The sequence below is a fragment of the Oncorhynchus keta genome, chromosome 25, assembly GCF_023373465.1.
Source record: "Oncorhynchus keta strain PuntledgeMale-10-30-2019 chromosome 25, Oket_V2, whole genome shotgun sequence".
Lineage (NCBI taxonomy): Eukaryota > Metazoa > Chordata > Actinopteri > Salmoniformes > Salmonidae > Oncorhynchus > Oncorhynchus keta.
In genome coordinates this window covers 51,002,750-51,028,123 of record NC_068445.1, presented here as the reverse complement: position 1 = coordinate 51,028,123, position 25,374 = coordinate 51,002,750, and the positions used below count along the sequence as shown (strand labels likewise).

The following is a 25,374-nucleotide window of genomic DNA, read 5'->3' as shown; positions in this document are numbered from 1 at the left end:
GTGTTTGTGTGTGTGACTGCTCTTTGCTAAGACAGAAGTTAAACACAGACCACTTCCTTATCATGCAAGACAAGTGAGCAACATTATACTGTTGTTGCTCAAACATTGAGAGAGGTGTTTCTCTGTAGAATAGGCCTATGTCAGTTTAATATTCCGTCATTATATCAGTGTTAGCTATTGGAAGGGGGGTCCTGACACGGATTAGGCCTAGTCATGGACTTAAAAACAAGCTTAATGGAGAATCTCAATTGAAAATGATTTCTTCCAGGACTTTATCTATGTCCAAGAAACCGTACCCGAGCATCACAGGGTGGCTGTTCCCAGTGTTAGACCCTGGATGAGTCCATGCCAGGAGGATGTGCATGTGAAGTCTGCTGCTACTGGACTATAGAGACATCGCCCTGTTACCTACACCAACATAGCAACCATTCATTGATGAGGAAAGCTCCACACAGTTAAAAGGTCTTTAACAGGGCCAGGGATTGTAATGACACCTTGAATCATGATGCTATGACTGTCGGGTCTGTTTGATGACTGTCTGTCTTAAATACTTCTCTGAGATTGCAACTTTTCACTAGACAAGACTTCACATCGAATATCACTGAAGGGGTTGAGAGTGAAGCAGACTCACTGTGTCTGGGGGAACAGCGGTTGACTCACTGTGTCTGGGGGAACAGCGGTTGACTCACTGTGTCTGGGGGAACAGCGGTTGACTCACTGTGTCTGGGGGAACAGGATCGCGGATCCATTCCTTCTCCTTCGTGGGTCTTTGGCGGTTGGGAAGTAGCGCTCAAGCTCCGTTGACTGTGAAGCTAGATGATCGCGCACCAGCTGGGAGACGGACGGCCCAGTCTGTCTCTCCCAAAACCCTGCTGTTTGGAACATGTCAAATATGCCCCTGTCCACTCGCCGTCAACCACAGTTCCTATTTGGCTTTGAATGCAGACACTTTATCTGCACCAAGTGCAATGTAATTACTGCATAAATAGCATAGAATTGTAATTTTAAATTAGTTATCCTTTCTGTGCGGCACGGTAGTGAATGTGCAGCGCCCCGATACCGGTCTGCGGCCCTGTGGTTGGGGACCGCTGCTCTAGTGTACAATGTGTCCTCATCTGAAAACTATTGGTCTCTTGAGTTTACTGGACCTAAAGTTGTGAGAATCATTGGTTCACGAGACACCGTGTTATGTTGTTAGACAATCAGTGTACTGTGGGCTGCCTATCAGTGTGGTTTATCTTTGCTGTTCATTTAAGACCATCTGACTCCAGGGTTCATTAGCCAAACGTTGCAGATAGAAATGCCATGAAAAGAGATCCTCTACAAGTCATCGATATGTTTGTTGTACGTAAGCATATTTCTATCTGATCGTTCCAAAGCATCCTGCTGCACGTGCCGCTGGTGTTGTGTGGTGAAATGAGATACAACAATTCTGTTTGGTACAGCACCACCAAGGTTTATTATTCACATGCTTCATCATCCCAAACAATATCTGTTTCAAGGCACATATCTTATATACTGCATAGAGGTAACATTAGGTCTGTCTGACATTTAGGAGTACTGATAAATATTTCACACACTGGTTCCCCATAGTGGTCTGAGAAGGTACTGCAAATTCTTTGAAAATAAATGACAATGAAGGAATACGAGGTAAAATGGTCTCTTCCCCTTCAGTTCCTGGTCCAGGATGGGAAGTAGTTGGTGGCTATCTTGGTTTACTTATTCTTTGGTCTGGGTGGTGAGGCATGAGGGTGTATCTTTGGTCTAGTCTAGTGGTTGATGGAGTGTTGGTGTATCGTTGGTCACTTGGTCCGTCTGCTAAATGACTTAAATGTAATGTAATGTCAACAGCATGCTGATCCCGTTGAGTCTTATAGAGGATCTTTGGTCTCTTGGTTTATAATGGGTCTTTACATAGGGAGTGTGTACCTGCTTGGTCCCTCGTTACTAGGACCCTAGTTACCATTGTTGGCCTGGTGTGTGCGGTCGCTAGTTACCATTGTTGGCCTGGTGTGTGCGGTCGCTAGTTACCATTGTTGGCCTGGTGTGTGCGGCCCCTAGTTACCATTGTTGGCCTGGTGTGTGCGGTCCCTAGTTACCATTGTTGGCCTGGTGTTTTTGGTATATATCCAGGTACTCCTGGACGTCACTAGGTGACCCCAGCACCACGGGAACTCTCTGGTGGATGTTGATTGGCTGAATGTCCAGGACGTTCTGACTTCCTGTGGTTGCCATACCGCCCGCCTGCTCGATGATGAACGCCATAGGGTTGCACTCATACAGCAGACGCAGCTAGAACACAGAGAACACTTAATATTACAGAATATCTTCCTAATATTGAGTTCACCCCCCTTTTCCCCTCAGAACAGCCTCAATTCATCAAGGTGTCCACAGGCCCATGTTGACTCATGCTTCCCACAGCTGTTTCAAGTTAGCTGGATGGTCTTTGGGTGGTGGACCATTCTTGATACACAACTCAAACGGTTGAGTTTGAAACCCCCAGAACTGTTGCAGTTCTTGACACCAACTGAAGCACCTGGCACGGCACCTATTACCATAACCCACTTAAATCTTTTGTCATGTCCATCCACCCTCTGAACACAATCCATGTCTCAGTTGTCTCAGATTAAAGAAGGATTTTTAAACCTGGTCTCCTCCCCTTCATGTACATGTCTCCTCCCCTTCATCTACATGTCTCCTCCCCTTCATCTACACTGAAGGAAGTGGATTTAATAGGTGACATCAATAAGGGATCATATCTTTCCCCTGGATTCACCTGGTCAGTCTGTCATGGAAAGAGCAGGTGTTCATAATGGCCTGGTATTCATAGCAGACTTTGAAAAGACAACTGGAACTTATATATACATGCCTGGACTATTTTAAATTGAGAATCTCTTTAACCCATTGTATAAGTTATGTATAGTAAAATAGTAACTAATGGCTACATCTCAGAAAGTATTAAATTGTCAAGAGGAGAAAAACAAGGTTGTCCGCTATCAGCATATCTATTTATTATATTAAAATCAGATCCAACAATAATAAAAGGGGAGATTCAGGGCTTAAAAAACAAAGCTGTCATTGTATCCATGGTCTGATGGTGATGTGGGTCTCGTTATTCATATCCCAAAAGAAAGTAATGATCTCACTACAGTAGATTTTAATATTAAGTTAACAACAAATCACCCTAATTCATTCTTTAGTCATATCCCAGTTTACTTATGGTCCTGCCTACACCTAACGACATGTTTAAATTAGGAGCAAAAATATATTCCACTTATTTGGAACAAGCCAGAAAAAATTTAACGGGCCTATTTATATAATGAATTCGGAGGGCAGAAATGATTAAGTATTAAAGCATTAGACCACTAAAGGCTTTAGTCATACTTAAATCCAAACTGGTTTTCCAGCAAATTAGTAAGAATGACCTTTTCCCATTTAGTCAGATTACAACCTCTCACACAGTTATTTGATAACGAAATAATCTCCTGAATATCTCTATTTTTTAAACGAGCCATAGGAAGTTGGTTGCAATTTCAGTTTAACCAGAAAATACCAAATATACTAATTGATTTATGAGGATACAACCATCCCAGCTCTGTAGATTTAGAAAGATTAGACCACTTGTTTTGGTGCTGTCCTCACATGGCTTGTTTTTAGTATATACACCATGAAATGATATTACTGAGTTACAGTTCATATAAAGGAAATGAATCAACACATTCATTAGGCCCTAATCTATGGATTTCACATGACTGGGCAGGGGCACAACCAAATCCTGAATGACTTTTTCCCAAAAAGGGCTTGATTAGACAGAAATCTTCCTCAGTTTAATCAGCTGTCCAGGTGGCTGGTCTCAGATGATCCCGCAGGTGAAGAAGCTGTGGATGTCCTGGGCTCTAAAATGACGTTGGAGGCGGCTTATGGTAGGGAAATGCACATTCAATTCTCTGGCGGATATTCCTGCAGTTAGCATGCCAATTGCACGTGTAGCAGATGTGAAATGGCTAGCTAGTTAGTGGTGGTGCGCGCTAGTGGCGCTTCAATCAGTGACGTCACGCTCTGAGACCTTGATGTAGTGGTTCCCCTTGCTCCTCAAGGGCCGTGGCTTTAGTGGAGCGATGGGTAACGATTCTTCGAGGGTGACTGTTGACGTGTGCAGAGCGTCCCTGGTTCGTGCCCAGGTCGGGGCGAGGGTACGGACGTAAATTGTATTACACACGCTTCCTCAACTTGCGTTGTGTGTTGTGACAAAACTGCACATTTTAGAGTGGCCTTTTATTGTCCCCAGCACAAGGTGCACCTGTGTTAAGATGCTTCTTGATATTCCACACCTGTCAGGTGGATGGATTATCTTGGCAACGGAGAAATGCTCACTAACGGGTGAAAACATGAGAGAAATCAGCGTTTTGTGCGTATGGAACATTTCCGTGATCTTTTATTTCAGCTCATGGAACCAACACTGTACATGTTGAGTTAATTTGTTTTGTTCTGTATAAATTGGAAGTAGAAGCCTAAGTATTGTTATCCATTAGTTTACTCCAATTAGGGGAGGGGTGTTAGGGTTAGGGGAGGGGTGTTAGGGTTAGGGGAGGGGTGTTAGGGTTAGGGGAGGGGTGTTAGGGTTAGGGGAGGGGTGTTAGGGGACAATAATAAATATATTATTCAACAGAACCACATCCTTACACACAACCGTCCCTGTTCTGAAGACATCACTGTTGTGACATGAACACCACCTCCGTTTCCTATTTCAGCTCCAGCTCTTCTGCTTTCAGCAATAGAGGAGATGAACACACATTGATCACATTGTGACCCTCCACATTAGGAAACTAAACAAGCCAGGACACAAAGCTACAACATCTTGACCCATCTTTCCCCTTGAGAGGGTTAGAGGTCAGGGCCCACCTTTCCCTCGGGACTCTTGACGTTAGCAGGGTAGAGGAAGATTCCTCCGTAGACCAGGGTCCTGTGGACGTCTGCTACCATAGAACCCACATAGCGGGCACCGTACGGGGCACTGCCATCCTGAGACACAGAGTAAGGGTTAGCACCTGACCCACAAACACAGTTACAGTCTAAATGGTTAGCCAAGAACAGGGGGACATTTCACCATTGTAGCTGTTCTGTATACTGCCAGTTTTAGATGTTTATGAGAAAATAATCGCAAGCCTAACCTCGGGGAACTACTTTGTGTCCATGTACCTCGGGGAACTACTTTGTGTGCATGTACCTCGGAACTACTTTGTGTGCATGTACCTCGGAACTACTTTGTGTGCATGTACCTCGGAACTACTTTGTGTCCATGTACCTCGGGGAACTACTTTGTGTCCATGTACCTCGGGGAACTACTTTGTGTGCATGTACCTCGGGGAACTACTTTGTGTGCATGTACCTCGGGGAACTACTTTGTGTCCATGTACCTCGGGGAACTACTTTGTGTCCATGTACCTCGGGGAACTACTTTGTGCGCATGTACCTCGGGGAACTACTTTGTGCGCATGTACCTCGGGGAACTACTTTGTGCCCATGTACTCGGGAACTACTTTGTGCCCATGTCGGGAACTACTTTGTGCCCATGTACCTCGGGGAACTACTTTGTGCCCATGTACCTCGGGAACTACTTTGTGCCCATGTACCTCGGGAACTACTTTGTGCCCATGTACCTCGGGAACTACTTTGTGCCCATGTACCTCGGGGAACTACTTTGTGCCCATGTACCTCGGGGAACTACTTTGTGCCCATGTACCTCGGGGAACTACTTTGTGCCCATGTACCTCGGGGAACTACTTTGTGCCCATGTACCTCGGGGAACTACTTTGTGCCCATGTACCTCGGGGAACTACTTTGTGCCCATGTACCTCGGGGAACTACTTTGTGCCCATGTACCTCGGGGAACTACTTTGTGCCCATGTACCTCGGGGAACTACTTTGTGCCCATGTACCTCGGGGAACTACTTTGTGCCCATGTACCTCGGGGAACTACTTTGTGCCCATGTACCTCGGGGAACTACTTTGTGCCCATGTACCTCGGGGAACTACTTTGTGTCCATGTACCTCGGGGAACTACTTTGTGCCCATGTACCTCGGGGAACTACTTTGTGTCCATGTACCTCGGGGAACTACTTTGTGTCCATGTACCTCGGGGAACTACTTTGTGTCCATGTACCTCGGGGAATTACTTTGTGTGCATGTACCTCGGGGAACTACTTTGTGTCCATGTACCTCGGGGAACTACTTTGTGTGCATGTACCTCGGGGAACTACTTTGTGTGCATGTACCTCGGGGAACTACTTTGTGTCCATGTACCTCGGGGAACTACTTTGTGTCCATGTACCTCGGGGAACTACTTTGTGTGCATGTACCTCGGGGAACTACTTTGTGTGCATGTACCTCGGGGAACTACTTTGTGTCCATGTACCTCGGGGAACTACTTTGTGTCCATGTACCTCGGGGAACTACTTTGTGTCCATGTACCTCGGGGAACTACTTTGTGTCCATGTACCTCGGGGAACTACTTTGTGCATGTACCTCGGGAACTACTTTGTGTCCATGTACCTCGGGAACTACTTTGTGTCCATGTACCTCGGGAACTACTTTGTGTCCATTACCTCGGGAACTACTTTGTGTCCATGTACCTCAGGGAACTACTTTGTGTCCATGTACCTCGGGGAACTACTTTGTGTGCACGTACCTCGGGGAACTACTTTGTGTGCACGTACCTCGGGGAACTACTTTGTGTCCATGTACCTCGGGGAACTACTTTGTGTGCACGTACCTCGGGGAACTACTTTGTGTGCATGTACCTCGGGGAACTACTTTGTGTCCATGTACCTCGGGGAACTACTTTGTGTGCATGTACCTCGGGGAACTACTTTGTGTCCATGTACCTCGGGGAACTACTTTGTGTCCATGTACCTCGGGGAACTACTTTGTGTGCATGTACCTCGGAACTACTTTGTGTGCACGTACCTCGGGGAACTTCTTCTTTTGCAGGTACTCCATGACAGCGGGGTCAAAGTATTTGGAGTATCCTTCATTCAGACTGTAGATATTCCCTTTCGGTTTGATCTTTAGATCTCTGTCCACCAGAATGAACTCACCTATGGCCTGACAGAGAGATATATAAACGATCCAATCACCGGACAGACAGCTGGATGCATTAACATGAATGATCCAATCACCGGACAGACAGCTGGGTACATTAACATGAATGATCCAATCACTGGACAGACAGCTGGACACATTAACATGAATGATCCAATCACTGGACACATTAACATGAATGATCCAATCACTGGACACATTAACATGAATGATCCAATCACCGGACAGACAGCTGGGTACATTAACATGAATGATCCAATCACTGGACAGACAGCTGGACACATTAACATGAATGATCCAATCACTGGACACATTAACATGAATGATCCAATCACTGGACACATTAACATGAATGATCCAATCACCGGACAGACAGCTGGGTACATTAACATGAATGATCCAATCACTGGACAGACAGCTGGACACATTAACATGAATGATCCAATCACTGGACACATTAACATGAATGATCCAATCACTGGACACATTAACATGAATGATCCAATCACTGGATACATTAACATGAATGATCCAATCACTGGATACATTAACATGAATGATCCAATCACTGGATACATTAACATGAATGATCCAATCACTGGATACATTAACATGAATGATCCAATCACTGGACAGACAGCTGGATGCATTAACATGAATGATCCAATCACCGGACAGACAGCTGGACACATTAACATGAATAATCCAATCACTGGATACATTAACATGAATGAAAGGTCCAGTAAGAGTTATAACAGCTGCGGGTAGAGGAAGGTACTCAAGGGGACAGTAGTTGACTTCCTGCCCGGTAGTGGGTGTGTACTGACCGGGTCCAACATGAAGCAGTTGACCCCCTGCCCAGTGGACAGTACCATCATGGTGGCGCTGCCATAGAGGGCGTATCCAGCCGCAACGATGTTCCTACCGGGCTGCAGCGCGTCGTTCTCACACGGGTCGTCCTCTGTCGTCTGGAACACACACCGGACTATTGGTCGATTGATTTGATCATTTAAAATGCATCTACAGTGGTAAGAAATAGGATGTGAACCCTTTGGAATTACCTGGATTTATAAATTGGTCATAACATTTGATCTGATGTTCATCTAGGGTCATAGGTCACAACAATAGACAAACACACAGTCTGCTTAAACTAGTAACACGCAAATAATTATACGTTTTCATGTCTTTATTGAACACACCGTGTCAACATTCACAGTGCAGGGTGGAAAAAGTATGTGAACCCTTGGATTTAATAACTGGTTGACCCTCCTTTGGCAGCAATAACCTCAACCAAACGTTTTCTTTAGTTGCGGATCAGACCTGCACAACGGTCAGGAGGAATTGAGGACCGTTCCTCTTTACAAAACTCTTTCAGTTCACCAATATTCTTGTGATGTCTGGTGTGAACCGCTCTCGAGGTCACAGCATTTTAAATTGGGTTGAGGTCAGGACTCTGACTGGGCCACTACAGAGGGTGTATTTTCTTCTGTTGAAGCCATTTTGTTGTTTATGTACTTGTGTTTTGAGTCGTTGTCCTGTTGACAGACAGCCAAACATTATCCTGCAAAATGTCTTGATAAACATGGGAATTCATTTTTCCTTCGATCAAATCAAATTTATTTATATAGCCCTTCGTACATCAGCTGATATCTCAAAGTGCTGTACAGAAACCCAGCCTAAAACCCCAAACAGCAAGCAATGCAGGTGTAGAAGCACGGTGGCTAGGAAAAACTCCCTAGAAAGGCCAAAACCTAGGAAGAAACCTAGAGAGGAACCAGGCTATGTGGGGTGGCCAGTCCTCTTCTGGCTGTACCGGGTAGAGATTATAAACCTAGAGAGGAACCAGGCTATGTGGGGTGGCCAGTCCTCTTCTGGCTGTGCCGGGTGGAGATTATAACAGAACATGGCCAAGATGTTCAAATGTTCATAAATGACCAGCATGGTCGAATAATAATAAGGCAGAACAGTTGAAACTGGAGCAGCAGCACAGTCAGGTGGACTGGGGACAGCAAGGAGTCATCATGTCAGGTAGTCCTGGGGCACTTCGATGAGAGCAAGCTATCCAGGCCCGAGACAGCAAAGCAGCCCCAAACCATGATGCTCCCTCCACCAGACTTTACAGTTGGGATGAGGTTTTGATGTTGGTGTGCTGGGCCTTTTTTCTCCACACATAGTGTTGTGTGTTCCTTCCAAACAACTCAACTGTAGTTTCATCTGTCCACAGAATATTTTGCCAGTAGCGCTGTGGAACATCCAGGTGCACTTGTGCAAACTTCAGACCTGCACCAATGTTTTTTTTGGACAGCAGTGTCTTATTCCGTGGTCTCCTGCCCTGAACACACTTCTTGTTTAGTGTTTTACGTATCATAGACTCGTCAGAGATGTTAGCATGTTCCAGAGATTTCTGTAAGTCTTTAGCTGACACTCTAGGATTCTTCTTAACCACATTGAGCATTCTGCGCTGTGCTCTTGCAGTCATCTTTGCAGGATGGCCACTCCTAGGGAGAGTAGCAACAGTGCTGAACTTTCTCAATTTATAGACAATTTGTCTTACCGTGGACTGACAAACATCAAGGCTTTTAGAGATACTTTTGTAACCCTTTCTAGCTTTATGCAAGTCAACAATTCTTAATCTTAGGTCTTCTGAGATCTTTTGTTCGAGGCATGGTTGATATCAGGCAATGCTCCTTGTGAATAGCAAACAAATGTTGACTGTTTTTATAGGGCAAGGCCGCTCTAACCAACATCTCCAATCTCATCTCACTGATTGGACTCCAGGTTAGCTGACTCCTGAGTCCAATTATCTTTTGGAGAAGTCATTAGCTATTAGGGGGTTCACATAATTTAATCATTGTATCGGTTGTAAAAAGTATGTATCATTTCTGTGTTTTAGTTTAAGCACACTGTGTTTGTCTATCGTTGTGACTTAGATGAAAACCAGATCAAATTGTATGCAGAAATCCAGGTAATTCCAAAGGGTTCACATACAGTGGCAAGAAAAAGTAGAAGCTAAATACATTAGGTCTCAAAGCACTTTATAGAACACATACATACAAACACACTGACCGCTGAGTTTACCTTCTGTCTGGTTAAAAACAAGGTGAGATATGGTTCCTGTAGAGAAGCCTATAGAATACAGACCTTCCTAAAGACAGCAAAGATGGTGCCGATGGAAGCCAAGCAGTCGATGTTGGAGGAACCATCCAGAGGGTCAAAACACACCACGTATTTACCCTGGAGGAGAGACCAGGGGAGTCAAAACACACCACGTATTTACCCTGGAGGAGAGACCAGGGGGGTCAAAACACACCACGTATTTACCCTGGAGGAGAGACCAGGGGAGTCAAAACACACCACGTATTTACCCTGGAGGAGAGACCAGGGGAGTCAAAACACACCTCACGGACACCAGATAAAAATAATAATTTGTATTATGCTCTTCAGTGCAGGGATAGAACCAAAATGTGGACTTTCTGGTGGGTTGCCCCCCCCCCCTGCTCTTAACAGCAATGCTGCCAGAATTTGAATAACCTTTGGTCCAATAACTAACCTTCGTCTGGTTCTACTATCAGCCCTCTGACACCAGGACAACAGCGTTAGTTACCTGTCTGTCTGGTTCTACTATCATCCCTCTGACACCAGGACAACAGCGTTAGTTACCTGTCTGTCTGGTTCTACTATCATCCCTCTGACACCAGGACAACAGCGTTAGTTACCTGTCTGGTTCTACTATCATCCCTCTGACACCAGAACAACAGCGTTAGTTACCTGTCTGTCTGGTTCTACTATCATCCCTCTGACACCAGAACAACAGCGTTAGTTACCTGTCTGTCTGGTTCTACTATCATCCCTCTGACACCAGGACAACAGCGTTAGTTACCCGTCTGTCTGGTTCTACTATCATCCCTCTGACACCAGGACAACAGCGTTAGTTACCCGTCTGTCTGGTTCTACTATCATCCCTCTGACACCAGAACAACAGCGTTAGTTACCTGTCTGGTTCTACTATCATCCCTCTGACACCAGAACAACAGCGTTAGTTACCTGTCTGGTTCTACTATCATCCCTCTGACACCAGGACAACAGCGTTAGTTACCTGTCTGTCTGGTTCTACTATCATCCCTCTGACACCAGAACAACAGCGTTAGTTACCTGTCTGTCTGGTTCTACTATCATCCCTCTGACACCAGGACAACAGCGTTAGTTACCTGTCTGTCTGGTTCTACTATCAGCCCTCTGACACCAGAACAACAGCGTTAGTTACCTGTCTGTCTGGTTCTACTATGATCCCTCTGACACCAGAACAACAGCGTTAGTTACCTGTCTGTCTGGTTCTACTATCATCCCTCTGACACCAGGACAACAGCGTTAGTTACCTGTCTGTCTGGTTCTACTATCATCCCTCTGACACCAGAACAACAGCGTTAGTTACCTGTCTGTCTGGTTCTACTATCATCCCTCTGACACCAGGACAACAGCGTTAGTTACCTGTCTGTCTGGTTCTACTATCATCCCTCTGACACCAGGACAACAGCGTTAGTAGAACCAGACAGACGGGTAACTATCATCCCTCTGACACCAGAACAACAGCGTTAGTTACCTGTCTGTCTGGTTCTACTATCATCCCTCTGACACCAGAACAACAGCGTTAGTTACCTGTCTGGTTCTACTATCATCCCTCTGACACCAGAACAACAGCGTTAGTTACCTGTCTGTCTGGTTCTACTATCATCCCTCTGACACCAGGACAACAGCGTTAGTTACCTGTCTGTCTGGTTCTACTATCATCCCTCTGACACCAGGACAACAGCGTTAGTTACCTGTCTGTCTGGTTCTACTATCATCCCTCTGACACCAGGACAACAGCGTTAGTTACCTGTCTGTCTGGTTCTACTATCATCCCTCTGACACCAGGACAACAGCGTTAGTTACCTGTCTGTCTGGTTCTACTATCATCCCTCTGACACCAGAACAACAGCGTTAGTTACCTGTCTGTCTGGTTCTACTATCATCCCTCTGACACCAGAACAACAGCGTTAGTTACCTGTCTGGTTCTACTATCATCCCTCTGACACCAGGACAACAGCGTTAGTTACCTGTCTGGTTCTACTATCATCCCTCTGACACCAGGACAACAGCGTTAGTTACCTGTCTGTCTGGTTCTACTATCATCCCTCTGACACCAGAACAACAGCGTTAGTACCTGTCTGTCTGGTTCTACTATCATCCCTCTGACACCAGAACAACAGCGTTAGTACCTGTCTGTCTGGTTCTACTATTATCCCTCTGACACCAGGACAACAGCGTTAGTTACCTGTCTGTCTGGTTCTACTATCATCCCTCTGACACCAGAACAACAGCGTTAGTTACCTGTCTGTCTGGTTCTACTATCATCCCTCTGACACCAGAACAACAGCGTTAGGTACCTGTCTGTCTGGTTCTACCATCATCCCTCTGACACCAGAACAACAGCGTTAGTTACCTGTCTGGTTCTACTATCAGCCCTCTGACACCAGGACAACAGCGTTAGTTACCTGTCTGTCTGGTTCTACTATCATCCCTCTGACACCAGAACAACAGCGTTAGTTACCTGTCTGGTTCTACTATCATCCCTCTGACACCAGGACAACAGCGTTAGTTACCTGTCTGTCTGGTTCTACTATCATCCCTCTGACACCAGAACAACAGCGTTAGTACCTGTCTGTCTGGTTCTACTATCATCCCTCTGACACCAGAACAACAGCGTTAGTTACCTATCTGTCTGGTTCTACTATCATCCCTCTGACACCAGGACAACAGCGTTAGTTACCTGTCTGTCTGGTTCTACTATCATCCCTCTGACACCAGAACAACAGCGTTAGTACCTGTCTGTCTGGTTCTACTATCATCCCTCTGACACCAGAACAACAGCGTTAGTTACCTGTCTGTCTGGTTCTACTATCATCCCTCTGACACCAGGACAACAGCGTTAGTACCTGTCTGTCTGGTTCTACTATCATCCCTCTGACACCAGAACAACAGCGTTAGTTACCTGTCTGGTTCTACTATCATCCCTCTGACACCAGAACAACAGCGTTAGTTACCTGTCTGGTTCTACTATCATCCCTCTGACACCAGGACAACAGCGTTAGTTACCTGTCTGTCTGGTTCTACTATCATCCCTCTGACACCAGAACAACAGCGTTAGTTACCTGTCTGTCTGGTTCTACTATCATCCCTCTGACACCAGGACAACAGCGTTAGTTACCTGTCTGTCTGGTTCTACTATCATCCCTCTGACACCAGAACAACAGCGTTAGTTACCTGTCTGTCTGGTTCTACTATCATCCCTCTGACACCAGGACAACAGCGTTAGTTACCTGTCTGTCTGGTTCTACTATCATCCCTCTGACACCAGAACAACAGCGTTAGTTACCTGTCTGTCTGGTTCTACTATCATCCCTCTGACACCAGGACAACAGCGTTAGTTACCTGTCTGTCTGGTTCTACTATCATCCCTCTGACACCAGAACAACAGCGTTAGTTACCTGTCTGTCTGGTTCTACTATCATCCTCTGACACCAGAACAACAGCGTTAGTTACCTGTCTGTCTGGTTCTACTATCATCCCTCTGACACCAGAACAACAGCGTTAGTACCTGTCTGTCTGGTTCTACTATGATCCCTCTGACACCAGAACAACAGCGTTAGTTACCTGTCTGTCTGGTTCTACTATCATCCCTCTGACACCAGAACAACAGCGTTAGTACCTGTCTGTCTGGTTCTACTATCATCCCTCTGACACCAGAACCAGGACAACAGCGTTAGTTACCTGTCTGTCTGGTTCTACTATCATCCCTCTGACACCAGAACAACAGCGTTAGTTACCTGTCTGTCTGGTTCTACTATCATCCCTCTGACACCAGGACAACAGCGTTAGTACCTGTCTGTCTGGTTCTACTATCATCCTTCTGACACCAGGACAACAGCGTTAGTTACCTGTCTGTCTGGTTCTACTATCATCCCTCTGACACCAGGACAACAGTGTTAGTTACCTGTCTGTCTGGTTCTACTATCATCCCTCTGACACCAGGACAACAGCGTTAGTTACCTGTCTGGTTCTACTATCATCCCTCTGACACCAGAACAACAGCGTTAGTTACCTGTCTGTCTGGTTCTACTATCATCCCTCTGACACCAGAACAACAGCGTTAGTTACCTATCTGTCTGGTTCTACTATCATCCCTCTGACAGCAGAACAACAGCGTTAGTTACCTATCTGTCTGGTTCTACTATCATCCCTCTGACACCAGGACAACAGCGTTAGTACCTGTCTGTCTGGTTCTACTATCATCCCTCTGACACCAGGACAACAGCGTTAGTTACCTGTCTGTCTGGTTCTACTATGATGGCTGTGTCATCCTCCTCTGACACCAGGACACAGGATGTGAAGGAGGATTTGATCATGTTGATAACCAGGTTGTTAGACAGGATGTCCAGCTTCTTCACCTGGTCCCCCGTCACATTGGTGCTGCCCGCTATGCCATACCTGGGAAGACGAGAGGAGATGCAATTAGTACCCACTACCCATCTCATTGGTGCTGCCCGCTATGCCATACCTGTCAACCAGGGGAGAGACAGAACCGCTACCTCCTAACCACCGCTACGTCCTAACCACCACCGCTACCTCATAACCACCGCTACCTCCTAACCACCTCCTAACCACCGCTACCTCCTAACCACCGCTACCTCCTAACCACCGCTACCTCCTAACCACCTCCTAACCACCGCTACCTCCTAACCATCTCCTAACCACCGCTACCTCCTAACCACCGCTACCTCCTAACCACCTCCTAACCACCGCTACCTCCTAACCACCTCCTAACCACCGCTACCTCCTAACCACCTCCTAACCACCGCTACCTCCTAACCACCGCTACCTCCTAACCACCTCCTAACCACCGCTACCTCCTAACCACCTCCTAACCACCGCTACCTCCTAACCACCTCCTAACCACCGCTACCTCCTAACCACCACCTAACCACCGCCACCTCCTAACCACCTCCTAACCACCGCTACCTCCTCCTAACCACCTCCTAACCACCGCTACCACCTCCTAACCACATCCTAACCACCGCTACCACCTCCTAACCACCTCCTAACCACCGCTACCACCTCCTAACCACCGCTACCTCCTCCTAACCACCGCTACCTCCTCCTAACCACCGCTACCTCCTCCTAACCACCGCTACCTCCTCCTAACCACCGCTACCTCCTAACCACCTCCTCCTAACCACCGCCACCTCCTAACCACCTCCTAACCACCGCTACCTCCTAACCACCGCTACCTCCTAACCTCCTAACCTTTAAGGTGCATGCCAACGTCACCTCAGCACCACCTTTAAGGTGCATGCCAACGTCACCTCAGCACCACCTTTAAGGTGCATGCCAACGTCACCTCAGCACCACCTTTAAGGTGCATGCCAACGTCACCTCAGCACCACCTTTAAGGTGCATGCCAACGTCACCTCAGCACCACCTTTAAGGTGCATGCCAACGTCACCTCAGCACCACCTTTAAGGTGCATGCCAACGTCACCTCAGCACCACCTTTAAGGTGCATGCCGACGCCACCTCAGCACCACCTTTAAGGTGCATGCCAACGTCACCTCAGCACCACCTTTAAGGTGCATGCCAACGCCACCTCAGCACCACCTTTAAGGTGCATGCCAACGTCACCTCAGCACCACCTTTAAGGTGCATGCCAACGTCACCTCAGCATTTCGGCTACATTTCATACGAAGCCGTATCCCGGGGATCATCAACTCGATTCAGCTGGGGGCCAATTTCCTTGGGGAGTGGATGGTCGTGGTGCAGGAACGTAATTACAAATCATTTGTAGACTGCAAATTGGCAGCAACAAGCACAGACAGTCTGACTAAAACATAATAATTTCAAACCTTGCTGAGGAAAAATGATCTACACACAACACACCATAATTACAAAGCAAAAACCGTTTTTCATAAATGTTTGCAAATGTATATATAAAAAATAAGAATCTAAAAAAGGTGTTTTTGCTTCGTCATTATGGTGTTAGGATGTCATTATGGTGTTATGTCATTATGGTGTTATGTCATTATGGTGTTGATGTCATTATGGTGTTAGGATGTCATTATGGTGTTAGGATGTCATTATGGTGTTAGGATGTCATTATGGTGTTAGGATGTCATTATGGTGTTATGTCATTATGGTGTTATGTCATTATGGTGTTAGGATGTCATTATGGTGTTATGTCATTATGGTGTTATGTCATTATGGTGTGTTGTGTGTAGATGTGCCTACGAACCTGACTCAGTTACACCAGCTCTGTCAGGAGGAATGGGTCAAAATTCACCCAACTTATTGTGGGAAGCTTGTGGAAGACGAACAAATGTTTGACCCAAGGTAAACAATTTAAAGGCAATGCTACCAAATACTAATTGAGTGCATGTAAACTTCTGACCCACTGGGAATGTGATGAAATAAATAAAAATAAATGTCACATTCTTAAAATAAAGTGGTTAACTGACCTAAATCAGGGAATTTTTACTAGGATTAAATGTCAGGAATTGTGAAAAACTGAGTTTAAATGTATTTGGCTATGGTGTATGTAAACTTCAGACTTCCACTGTATGTGTCTCTAATGAGAGACAGATTAGTCCTGTCGGTTGATGTGCTGGTTCTAGTTGACCAGTGCTCTTTCACAGAAACAACTCCACATTACCACATGTAAAGATAACCAAATATGTGCCAAATATGTGCCAAGTGTGATACTGCAATTTTGAAATGAGGAAGTGAGTGCGATTGTGTATACCAAAAACACTGTCCTTCTCTCAGCACATATCAAAGCTGCAGGATAAAGTTACATCTAGACATGGTTTCCTCTATCGCAATCGCTCCTCTTTCACCCCAACTGCCAAACTAACCCTGATTCACATGATCTTCCTACCCATGTTAGATTACAGAGATGTAATTTATAAATTGGCAGGTAAGGGTGCTGTCGAGCGGCTAGATGTTCTTTACCATTTGGCCATCAGATTTACCACCAATGCTCCTTACAGGACACATCACTGCACTCTATACTCCTCTGTAAACTGGTCATCTCTGTATACCTGTCGCAAGACCCACTGGTTGATGCTTATTTATAAAACCCTCTTAGGCCTCACGCCCCCCTATCTGAGATACCTACTGCCTGTCCTGCCAGTCACTTTCTGTTAAAGGTCCCCAAAGCACACACATCCCTGGGTCGCTCGTCTTTTCAGTTCACTGCAGTTATCGACTGGAATGAGCTGCAACAAATACTCAAACTGGACAGTGTCATCTCAATCTCTTCATTCAAAGACTCAATCATGGACACTCTTACTGACAGTTGTGGCAGCTTTGTGTGATGTATTGTAGTAATATAATAATAATAATAATAAATAATATATGCCATTTAGCAGACGCTTTTATCCAAAGCGACTTACAGTCATGTGTGCATACATTCTACGTATGGGTGGTCCCGGGAATCGAACCCACTACCCTGGCGTTACAAGCGCCATGCTCTACCAACTGTGCTACAGAAGGACCACCTTCTGGACCTTTGTCCTGTTGTCTGTGTCCAATAATGTTTGTACCATGTTTTGTGTTGCTACCATGTTGTGTTGTTGTCATGTGTTGCTACCATGTTGTGTAAATAAAAGAATGACTTGTCTAGTTAAATAAAAGGTTAGATAAAAATAAACAAATACCACATCAAATGGAATGTGAAGGTACATAAAATACAGCTACATACCTTACCTATGATTGGTCAAACGGCCTGATAACCTTAGTGCCTAGGCTACCCTCTGCTGAGTGGAGAATGGTTCACTAGAATGGCTGGAACGGAGCAAACCACCTGTTTGATACCATTCAATTCGCTTGACGTAACACATGTACATATTGCCAAAGCTTACTTATGGAGATTTACAATATTATTTGAATTTATCAATTTTGTTAACGTGACAACAGTAACCACAGTAACCAAGGGTCAAAATCACCATACACTGAACAATAAGTATAGAGGACATGTGCAGGTTGGTCTGTCAGACACTGTCTCTCATCTTATGACAGGCAGCAATGTAGTGCGCTGCCAACCCACAGCTCTCTGCGTCCTCCCCCAACAGGACGGGTAGCCTACTCTCATCAGAGAGGTCTTCAATGTAGTGCGCTGCCAACCCACAGCTCTCTGCGTCCTCCCCCAACAGGACGGGTAGCCTATCCTCATCAGAGAGGTCTTCAATGTAGTGCTCTGCCAACCCACAGCTCTCTGCGTCCTCCCCCAACAGGACGGGTAGCCTATCCTCATCAGAGAGGTCTTCAATGTAGTGCTCTGCCAACCCACAGCTCTCTGCGTCCTCCCCCAACAGGACGGATAGCCTGTCCTCATCAGAGAGGTCTTCAATGTAGTGCTCTGCCAACCCACAGCTCTCTGCGTCCTCCCCCAACAGGACGGATAGCCTGTCCTCATCAGAGAGGTCTTCAATGTAGTGCGCTGCCAACCCACAGCTCTCTGCATCCTCCCCCAACAGGACGGGTAGCCTGTCCTCATCAGAGAGGTCTTCAATGTAGTGCTCTGCCAACCCACAGCTCTCTGTGTCCTCCCCCAACAGGACGGATAGCCTGTCCTCATCAGAGAGGTCTTCAATGTAGTGCTCTGCCAACCCACAGCTCTCTGCGTCCTCCCCAACAGGACGGATAGCCTGTCCTCATCAGAGAGGTCTTCAATGTAGTGCGCTGCCAACCCACAGCTCTCTGCGTCCTCCCCAACAGGACGGGTAGCCTGTCCTCATCAGAGAGGTCTTCAATGTAGTGCTCTGCCAACCCACAGCTCTCTGCGTCCTCCCCAACAGGACGGATAGCCTGTCCTCATCAGAGAGGTCTTCAATGTAGTGCGCTGCCAACCCACAGCTCTCTGCGTCCTCCCCAACAGGACGGGTAGCCTGTCCTCATCAGAGAGGTCTTCAATGTAGTGCTCTGCCAACCCACAGCTCTCTGCGTCCTCCCCCAACAGGACGGATAGCCTGTCCTCATCAGAGAGGTCTTCAATGTAGTGCGCTGCCAACCCACAGCTCTCTGCATCCTCCCCCAACAGGACGGGTAGCCTGTCCTCATCAGAGAGGTCTTCAATGTAGTGCTCTGCCAACCCACAGCTCTCTGTGTCCTCCCCCAACAGGACGGATAGCCTGTCCTCATCAGAGAGGTCTTCAATGTAGTGCTCTGCCAACCCACAGCTCTCTGCGTCCTCCCCAACAGGACGGATAGCCTGTCCTCATCAGAGAGGTCTTCAATGTAGTGCGCTGCCAACCCACAGCTCTCTGCATCCTCCCCCAACAGGACGGGTAGCCTGTCCTCATCAGAGAGGTCTTCAATGTAGTGCTCTGCCAACCCACAGCTCTCTGTGTCCTCCCCAACAGGACGGATAGCCTGTCCTCATCAGAGAGGTCTTCAATGTAGTGCTCTGCCAACCCACAGCTCTCTGCGTCCTCCCCAACAGGACGGGTAGCCTGTCCTCATCAGAGAGGTCTTCAATGTAGTGCTCTGCCAACCCACAGCTCTCTGCGTCCTCCCCCAACAGGACGGGTAGCCTGTCCTCATCAGAGAGGTCTTCAATGTAGTGCGCTGCCAACCCACAGCTCTCTGCGTCCTCCCCCAACAGGACGGGTAGCCTGTCCTCATCAGAGAGGTCTTCAATGTAGTGCTCTGCCAACCCACAGCTCTCTGCGTCCTCCCCCAACAGGACGGGTAGCCTACTCTCATCAGAGAGGTCTTCAATGTAGTGCTCTGCCAACCCACAGCTCTCTGCGTCCTCCCCCAACAGGACGGATAGCCTACCCTCATCAGAGAGGTCTTCAATGTAGTGCTCTGCCAACCCACAGCTCTCTGCGTCCTCCCCCAACAGGACGGATAGCCTGTCCTCATCAGAGAGGTCTTCAATGTAGTGCTCTGCCAACCCACAGCTCTCTGTGTCCTCCCCCAACAGGACGGATAGCCTGTCCTCATCAGAGAGGTCTTCAATGTAGTGCTCTGCCAACCCACAGCTCTCTGTGTCCTCCCCCAACAGGACGGATAGCCTGTCCTCATCAGAGAGGTCTTCAATGTAGTGCTCTGCCAACCCACAGCTCTCTGCGTCCTCCCCCAACAGGACGGGTAGCCTGTCCTCATCAGAGAGGTCTTCAATGTAGTGCTCTGCCAACCCACAGCTCTCTGTGTCCTCCCCCAACAGGACGGGTAGCCTATCCTCATCAGAGAGGTCTTCAATGTAGTGCTCTGCCAACCCACAGCTCTCTGCATCCTCCCCCAACAGGATGGGAGCCTGCTCTCATCAGAGAGGTCTTTGAAACCGTCAATAAGGGATTCAAATTTGGGGAAAAGACAATTATTCTATATTTTTGACATTTTGTCAGGAAATGCAGCTCTGTCTCAGGTTCTGCTGTTGTTCAGTGGTTACACAGCCTTTCCTCTACAGGGAGCCAGGTTCTGCTGTTGTACAGTGGTTACACAGCCTTTCCTCTACAGGGAGACAGGTTCTGCTGTGGTGCAGTGGTTACACAGCCTTTCCTCTACAGGGAGACAGGTTCTGCTGTGGTGCAGTGGTTGCACAGCCTTTCCTCTACAGGGAGCCAGGTTCTGCTGTGGTGCAGTGGTTACACAGCCTTTCCTCTACAGGGAGACAGGTTTTCCTGTGTCTACCCTTCTCAATGGCAAGGCTGTGCTCACTGAGCCTGTACTTTCAAGATGTTCTAAGGTTTTGATCAGTAACCATGGTCAAATAGTTAGCCACAGTGTACTGTCGATTTAGGGACAGATAGCCCTGCATTTTGCTTTGTGTTTGTGCTTCCCAATAAGCAATGTAGTTTTGATTTAATTGTGTTATAATTTGGTTTATTCTGATTGATTGGATGTTCTGATCAGGAGGCTTTAGTGTGTTAGTAGAACAGGTTAGTGAACTCAGGACCAGCTGGATGAGGGGACTGAGGCTTCAGTGTGTTAGTAGAACAGGTTAGTGAACTCAGGACCAGCTGGATGAGGGGACTGAGGCTTCAGTGTGTTAGTAGAACAGGTTAGTGAACTCAGGACCAGCTGGATGAGGGGACTGAGGCTTTAGTGTGTTAGTAGAACAGGTTAGTGAACTCAGGACCAGCTGGATGAGGGGACTGAGGCTTCAGTGTGTTAGTAGAACAGGTTAGTGAACTCAGGACCAGCTGGATGAGGGACTGAGGCTTTAGTGTGTTAGTAGAACAGGTTAGTGAACTCAGGACCAGCTGGATGAGGGGACTGAGGCTTCAGTGTGTTAGTAGAACAGGTTAGTGAACCCCAGAACCAGCTGGATGAGGGGACTGAGGCTTCAGTGTGTTAGTAGAACAGGTTAGTGAACTCAGGACCAGCTGGATGAGGGGACTGAGGCTTCAGTGTGTTAGTAGAACAGGTTAGTGAACTCAGCCCCAGGACCAGCTGGATGAGGGGACTGAGGCTTCAGTGTGTTAGTAGAACAGGTTAGTGAACTCAGGACCAGCTGGATGAGGGGACTGAGGCTTCAGTGTGTTAGTAGAACAGGTTAGTGAACTCAGGACCAGCTGGATGAGGGGACTGAGGCTTCAGTGTGTTAGTAGAACAGGTTAGTGAACTCAGGACCAGCTGGATGAGGGGACTGAGGCTTCAGTGTGTTAGTAGAACAGGTTAGTGAACTCAGGACCAGCTGGATGAGGGGACTGAGGCTTCAGTGTGTTAGTAGAGCAGGTTAGTGAACTCAAGACCAGCTGGATGAGGGGACTGAGGCTTCAGTGTGTTAGTAGAACAGGTTAGTGAACTCAGGACCAGCTGGATGAGGGGACTGAGGCTTCAGTGTGTTAGTAGAACAGGTTAGTGAACTCAGGACCAGCTGGATGAGGGGACTGAGGCTTCAGTGTGTTAGTAGAACAGGTTAGTGAACTCAGCCCCAGGACCAGCTGGATGAGGGACTGAGGCTTCAGTGTGTTAGTAGAACAGGTTAGTGAACTCAGCCCCAGGACCAGCTGGATGAGGGGACTGAGGCTTCAGTGTGGTAGTAGAACAGGTTAGTGAACTCAGGACCAGCTGGATGAGGAGACTGAGGCTTCAGTGTGTTAGTAGAACAGGTTAGTGAACTCAGCCCCAGGACCAGCTGGATGAGGGGACTGAGGCTTCAGTGTGTTAGTAGAACAGGTTAGTGAACTCAGGACCAGCTGGATGAGGGGACTGAGGCTTCAGTGTGTTAGTAGAACAGGTTAGTGAACTCAGCCCCAGGACCAGCTGGATGAGGGGACTGAGGCTTCAGTGTGTTAGTAGAACAGGTTAGTGAACTCAGCCCCAGGACCAGCTGGATGAGGGGACTGAGGCTTCAGTGTGTTAGTAGAACAGGTTAGTGAACTCAGCCCCAGGACCAGCTGGATGAGGGGACTGAGGCTTCAGTGTGTTAGTAGAACAGGTTAGTGAACTCAGGACCAGCTGGATGAGGGGACTGAGGCTTCAGTGTGTTAGTAGAACAGGTTAGTGAACTCAGGACCAGCTGGATGAGGGGACTGAGGCTTCAGTGTGTTAGTAGAACAGGTTAGTGAACTCAGGACCAGCTGGATGAGGGGACTGAGGCTTCAGTGTGTTAGTAGATCAGGTTAGTGAACTCAGCCCCAGGACCAGCTGGATGAGGGGACTGAGGCTTCAGTGTGTTAGTAGATCAGGTTGTGAACTCAGCCCCAGGACCAGCTGGATGAGGGACTGAGGCTTCAGTGTGTTAGTAGAACAGGTTAGTGAACTCAGGACCAGCTGGATGAGGGGACTGAGGCTTCAGTGTGTTAGTAGAACAGGTTAGTGAACTCAGGACCAGCTGGATGAGGGGACTGAGGCTTCAGTGTGTTAGTAGAACAGGTTAGTGAACTCAGGACCAGCTGGATGAGGGGACTGAGGCTTCAGTGTGTTAGTAGAACAGGTTAGTGAACTCAGGACCAGCTGGATGAGGGGACTGAGGCTTCAGTGTGTTAGTAGAACAGGTTAGTGAACTCAGGACCAGCTGGATGAGGGACTGAGGCTTCAGTGTTAGTAGAACAGGTTAGTGAACCAGCTGGATGAGGGGACTGAGGCTTCAGTGTGTTAGTAGAACAGGTTAGTGAACTCAGGACCAGCTGGATGAGGGGACTGAGGCTTCAGTGTGTTAGTAGAACAGGTTAGTGAACTCCAGCCCCAGGACCAGCTGGATGAGGGGACTGAGGCTTTAGTGTGTTAGTAGAACAGGTTAGTGAACTCAGGACCAGCTGGATGAGGGGACTGAGGCTTCAGTGTGTTAGTAGAACAGGTTAGTGAACTCAGAACCAGCTGGATGAGGGGACTGAGGCTTCAGTGTGTTAGTAGAACAGGTTAGTGAACTCAGGACCAGCTGGATGAGGGACTGAGGCTTCAGTGTGTTAGTAGAACAGGTTAGTGAACTCAGGACCAGCTGGATGAGGGGACTGAGGCTTCAGTGTGTTAGTAGAACAGGTTAGTGAACTCAGGACCAGCTGGATGAGGGGACTGAGGCTTCAGTGTGTTAGTAGAACAGGTTAGTGAACTCAGCCTCGGGACCAGCTGGATGAGGGGACTGAGGCTTCAGTGTGTTAGTAGAACAGGTTAGTGAACTCAGCCTCGGGACTCACTGGATGAGGGGACTGTATTTTAGATGTTAACAAAACTGAATTGCTCTCTTTTTAGTTATTATTAATGGATATTGGCCTAATTCTGCCCTGCGTACATTGATTGTAGTTTTCCTCTGGACATGTAGGAGAATCTTACAGAACTCTGCATGCAGGGTGTTTGTCCCATTGGGTGAAATCTTGTTTTGCAAGTGGATCCCGCACCTCGCTGCCATAAAGTGCAATTGGTTCAATGACAGGCTATTCGTTTCAGCCACATTTGAATAGGTATTTCGACTTGAATTTGAATGGCGTAAGTTTCCCTGCGGTCTGCCTCTCATTCAACTGATTCCGTTCCAGCCATTCCCGCGAGCCCGTCCTCCCCAACTTCCCACCAACCCCCTTACGTGGATATGGTGCATCTGAAACTTCATTCAGTGTGTAAATTGTCTCTCCAATGAGAGAGAGAGACAGACAAGTCCTATTTTGTTGAAGGCATGCCTGCTAAGTGTGATGATAATTACTTACAGGTTGGCGATGCCAGCTTTCCTCACGGCTGTGGAGATGGCTTTGACGGCCGTGCACATCGAGTTGAGCAGGGTAGTGAGCTCCCCTGTCCCCTTCGCTTTCCTCCCTTCCTCCAGCACAAACCGGGTTAAAGTCACCACGTTGGTATCAAAAGAGCCTCGGTCAGACATGACTGCAAAGATCGTAGAGCGGCGGGCCAGAAGAGTCCTGAATGATAATGTTGACTACAAATCAAACAATGAAATGCCTGACTGTTAACACGGAACTTTGAGATAAGAGAGGGTAGTAAAGACAGGACAGCCAATCCGAAGTGAAAGCGCACAGGGAAAGAGGAGTGGCCGGCCGGGTGGTTATTCGATTATGCTGAGCCGTGGGACACCGGTCTATGGCCCGTGACATAAACGGGCAAAAGCGGTAGGCTTCTTCCTCTGTGGGGTTTACCGTGGTTGGCATCTAACACTATGGTGCATTACCGCCACCTACTGAACCCCCCCTCCCACTGAAAAAAATGACCTACAGAAGTATAAAGAGGGGTTCCTGCATCACATGCACCTTCTCGGTGGAAAACACAGCGTCCTTTGTAGGGGACAATGCCGTCTGTAACCAACAATGGACTGAACTGACACTGTAGCTAGAATGGGAGGGTAAATAATAGACTCTCTCATGCCTGAAATCAAGCTGAAGCTGAGTGAATGCACAGTGTGCGCGCTTTGTCACAAAGTTGGAAGCACAGAATAATCTAGAATGTCATTGTATGCTGTAGCGTTAAGATTTCCCTTCACTGGAACTAAGGGGCCTGGACCATGAAAAACAGCCCAAACCATTATTCCTCCTCCACCAAACTTTACAGTTGGCACTATGCATTGGGGCAGGTAGCGTTCTCATGGCATCCACCAAACCCAGATGTGTCATTGGACTGCCAGATGGAGAAGAGTGATTCATCACTCCAGAGAACACGTTTCCACGGCTCCAGAGTCCAACGGTGGCGAGCTTTACACCACTCCAGCCAATGCTTGGCATTGCGTATGGTGATCTTAGGCTTGTGTGCTGCTGCTCTGCCATGGAAACCCATTCTTGAAGCTCCCGACGAA

The 25,374-nt window shown here is 47.4% G+C and overlaps 1 protein-coding gene and 2 long non-coding RNA genes across 7 annotated transcripts; 1 reads left to right on the top strand and 2 right to left on the bottom strand.

Annotated features, from left to right (window-relative positions):
• Positions 1-1,443: 1,443 nt before the first annotated feature.
• Positions 1,444-24,600, bottom strand: fbp1a (fructose-1,6-bisphosphatase 1a). Its single transcript, XM_052479941.1, has 7 exons — positions 24,284-24,600; positions 14,466-14,628; positions 10,243-10,335; positions 7,929-8,069; positions 6,967-7,104; positions 4,903-5,022; positions 1,444-2,292 (listed from the first exon to the last, which is right to left on the bottom strand). Exons 1-7 carry the CDS (start codon positions 24,451-24,453, stop codon positions 2,092-2,094), a joined length of 1,026 nt encoding a protein of 341 aa, XP_052335901.1. The 5' UTR covers positions 24,454-24,600; the 3' UTR covers positions 1,444-2,091.
• LOC127911897 (uncharacterized) lies at positions 5,033-6,901 on the bottom strand. 3 transcript variants are annotated; one of them, XR_008079805.1, is made up of 4 exons: positions 6,633-6,901; positions 6,276-6,499; positions 6,080-6,163; positions 5,033-5,445 (listed from the first exon to the last, which is right to left on the bottom strand). It is a non-coding gene; the product is annotated as an uncharacterized LOC127911897 (long non-coding RNA). The 3 variants fall into 3 exon arrangements; XR_008079804.1 differs by lacking the exon at positions 6,080-6,163 and having other exon boundaries at positions 6,220-6,499; XR_008079806.1 differs by lacking the exon at positions 6,080-6,163.
• Positions 17,153-24,270, top strand: LOC127911896 (uncharacterized). Of its 3 annotated transcripts, XR_008079801.1 has the most exons (7): positions 17,153-18,451; positions 19,660-19,740; positions 20,389-21,320; positions 21,504-21,631; positions 22,125-22,380; positions 23,382-23,503; positions 23,625-24,270. It is a non-coding gene; the product is annotated as an uncharacterized LOC127911896 (long non-coding RNA). The 3 variants fall into 3 exon arrangements; XR_008079803.1 differs by lacking the exons at positions 19,660-19,740; positions 23,625-24,270 and having other exon boundaries at positions 20,308-21,320; positions 23,443-23,498; XR_008079802.1 differs by lacking the exons at positions 19,660-19,740; positions 21,504-21,631; positions 22,125-22,380 and having other exon boundaries at positions 20,308-21,320.
• Positions 24,601-25,374: the final 774 nt, after the last annotated feature.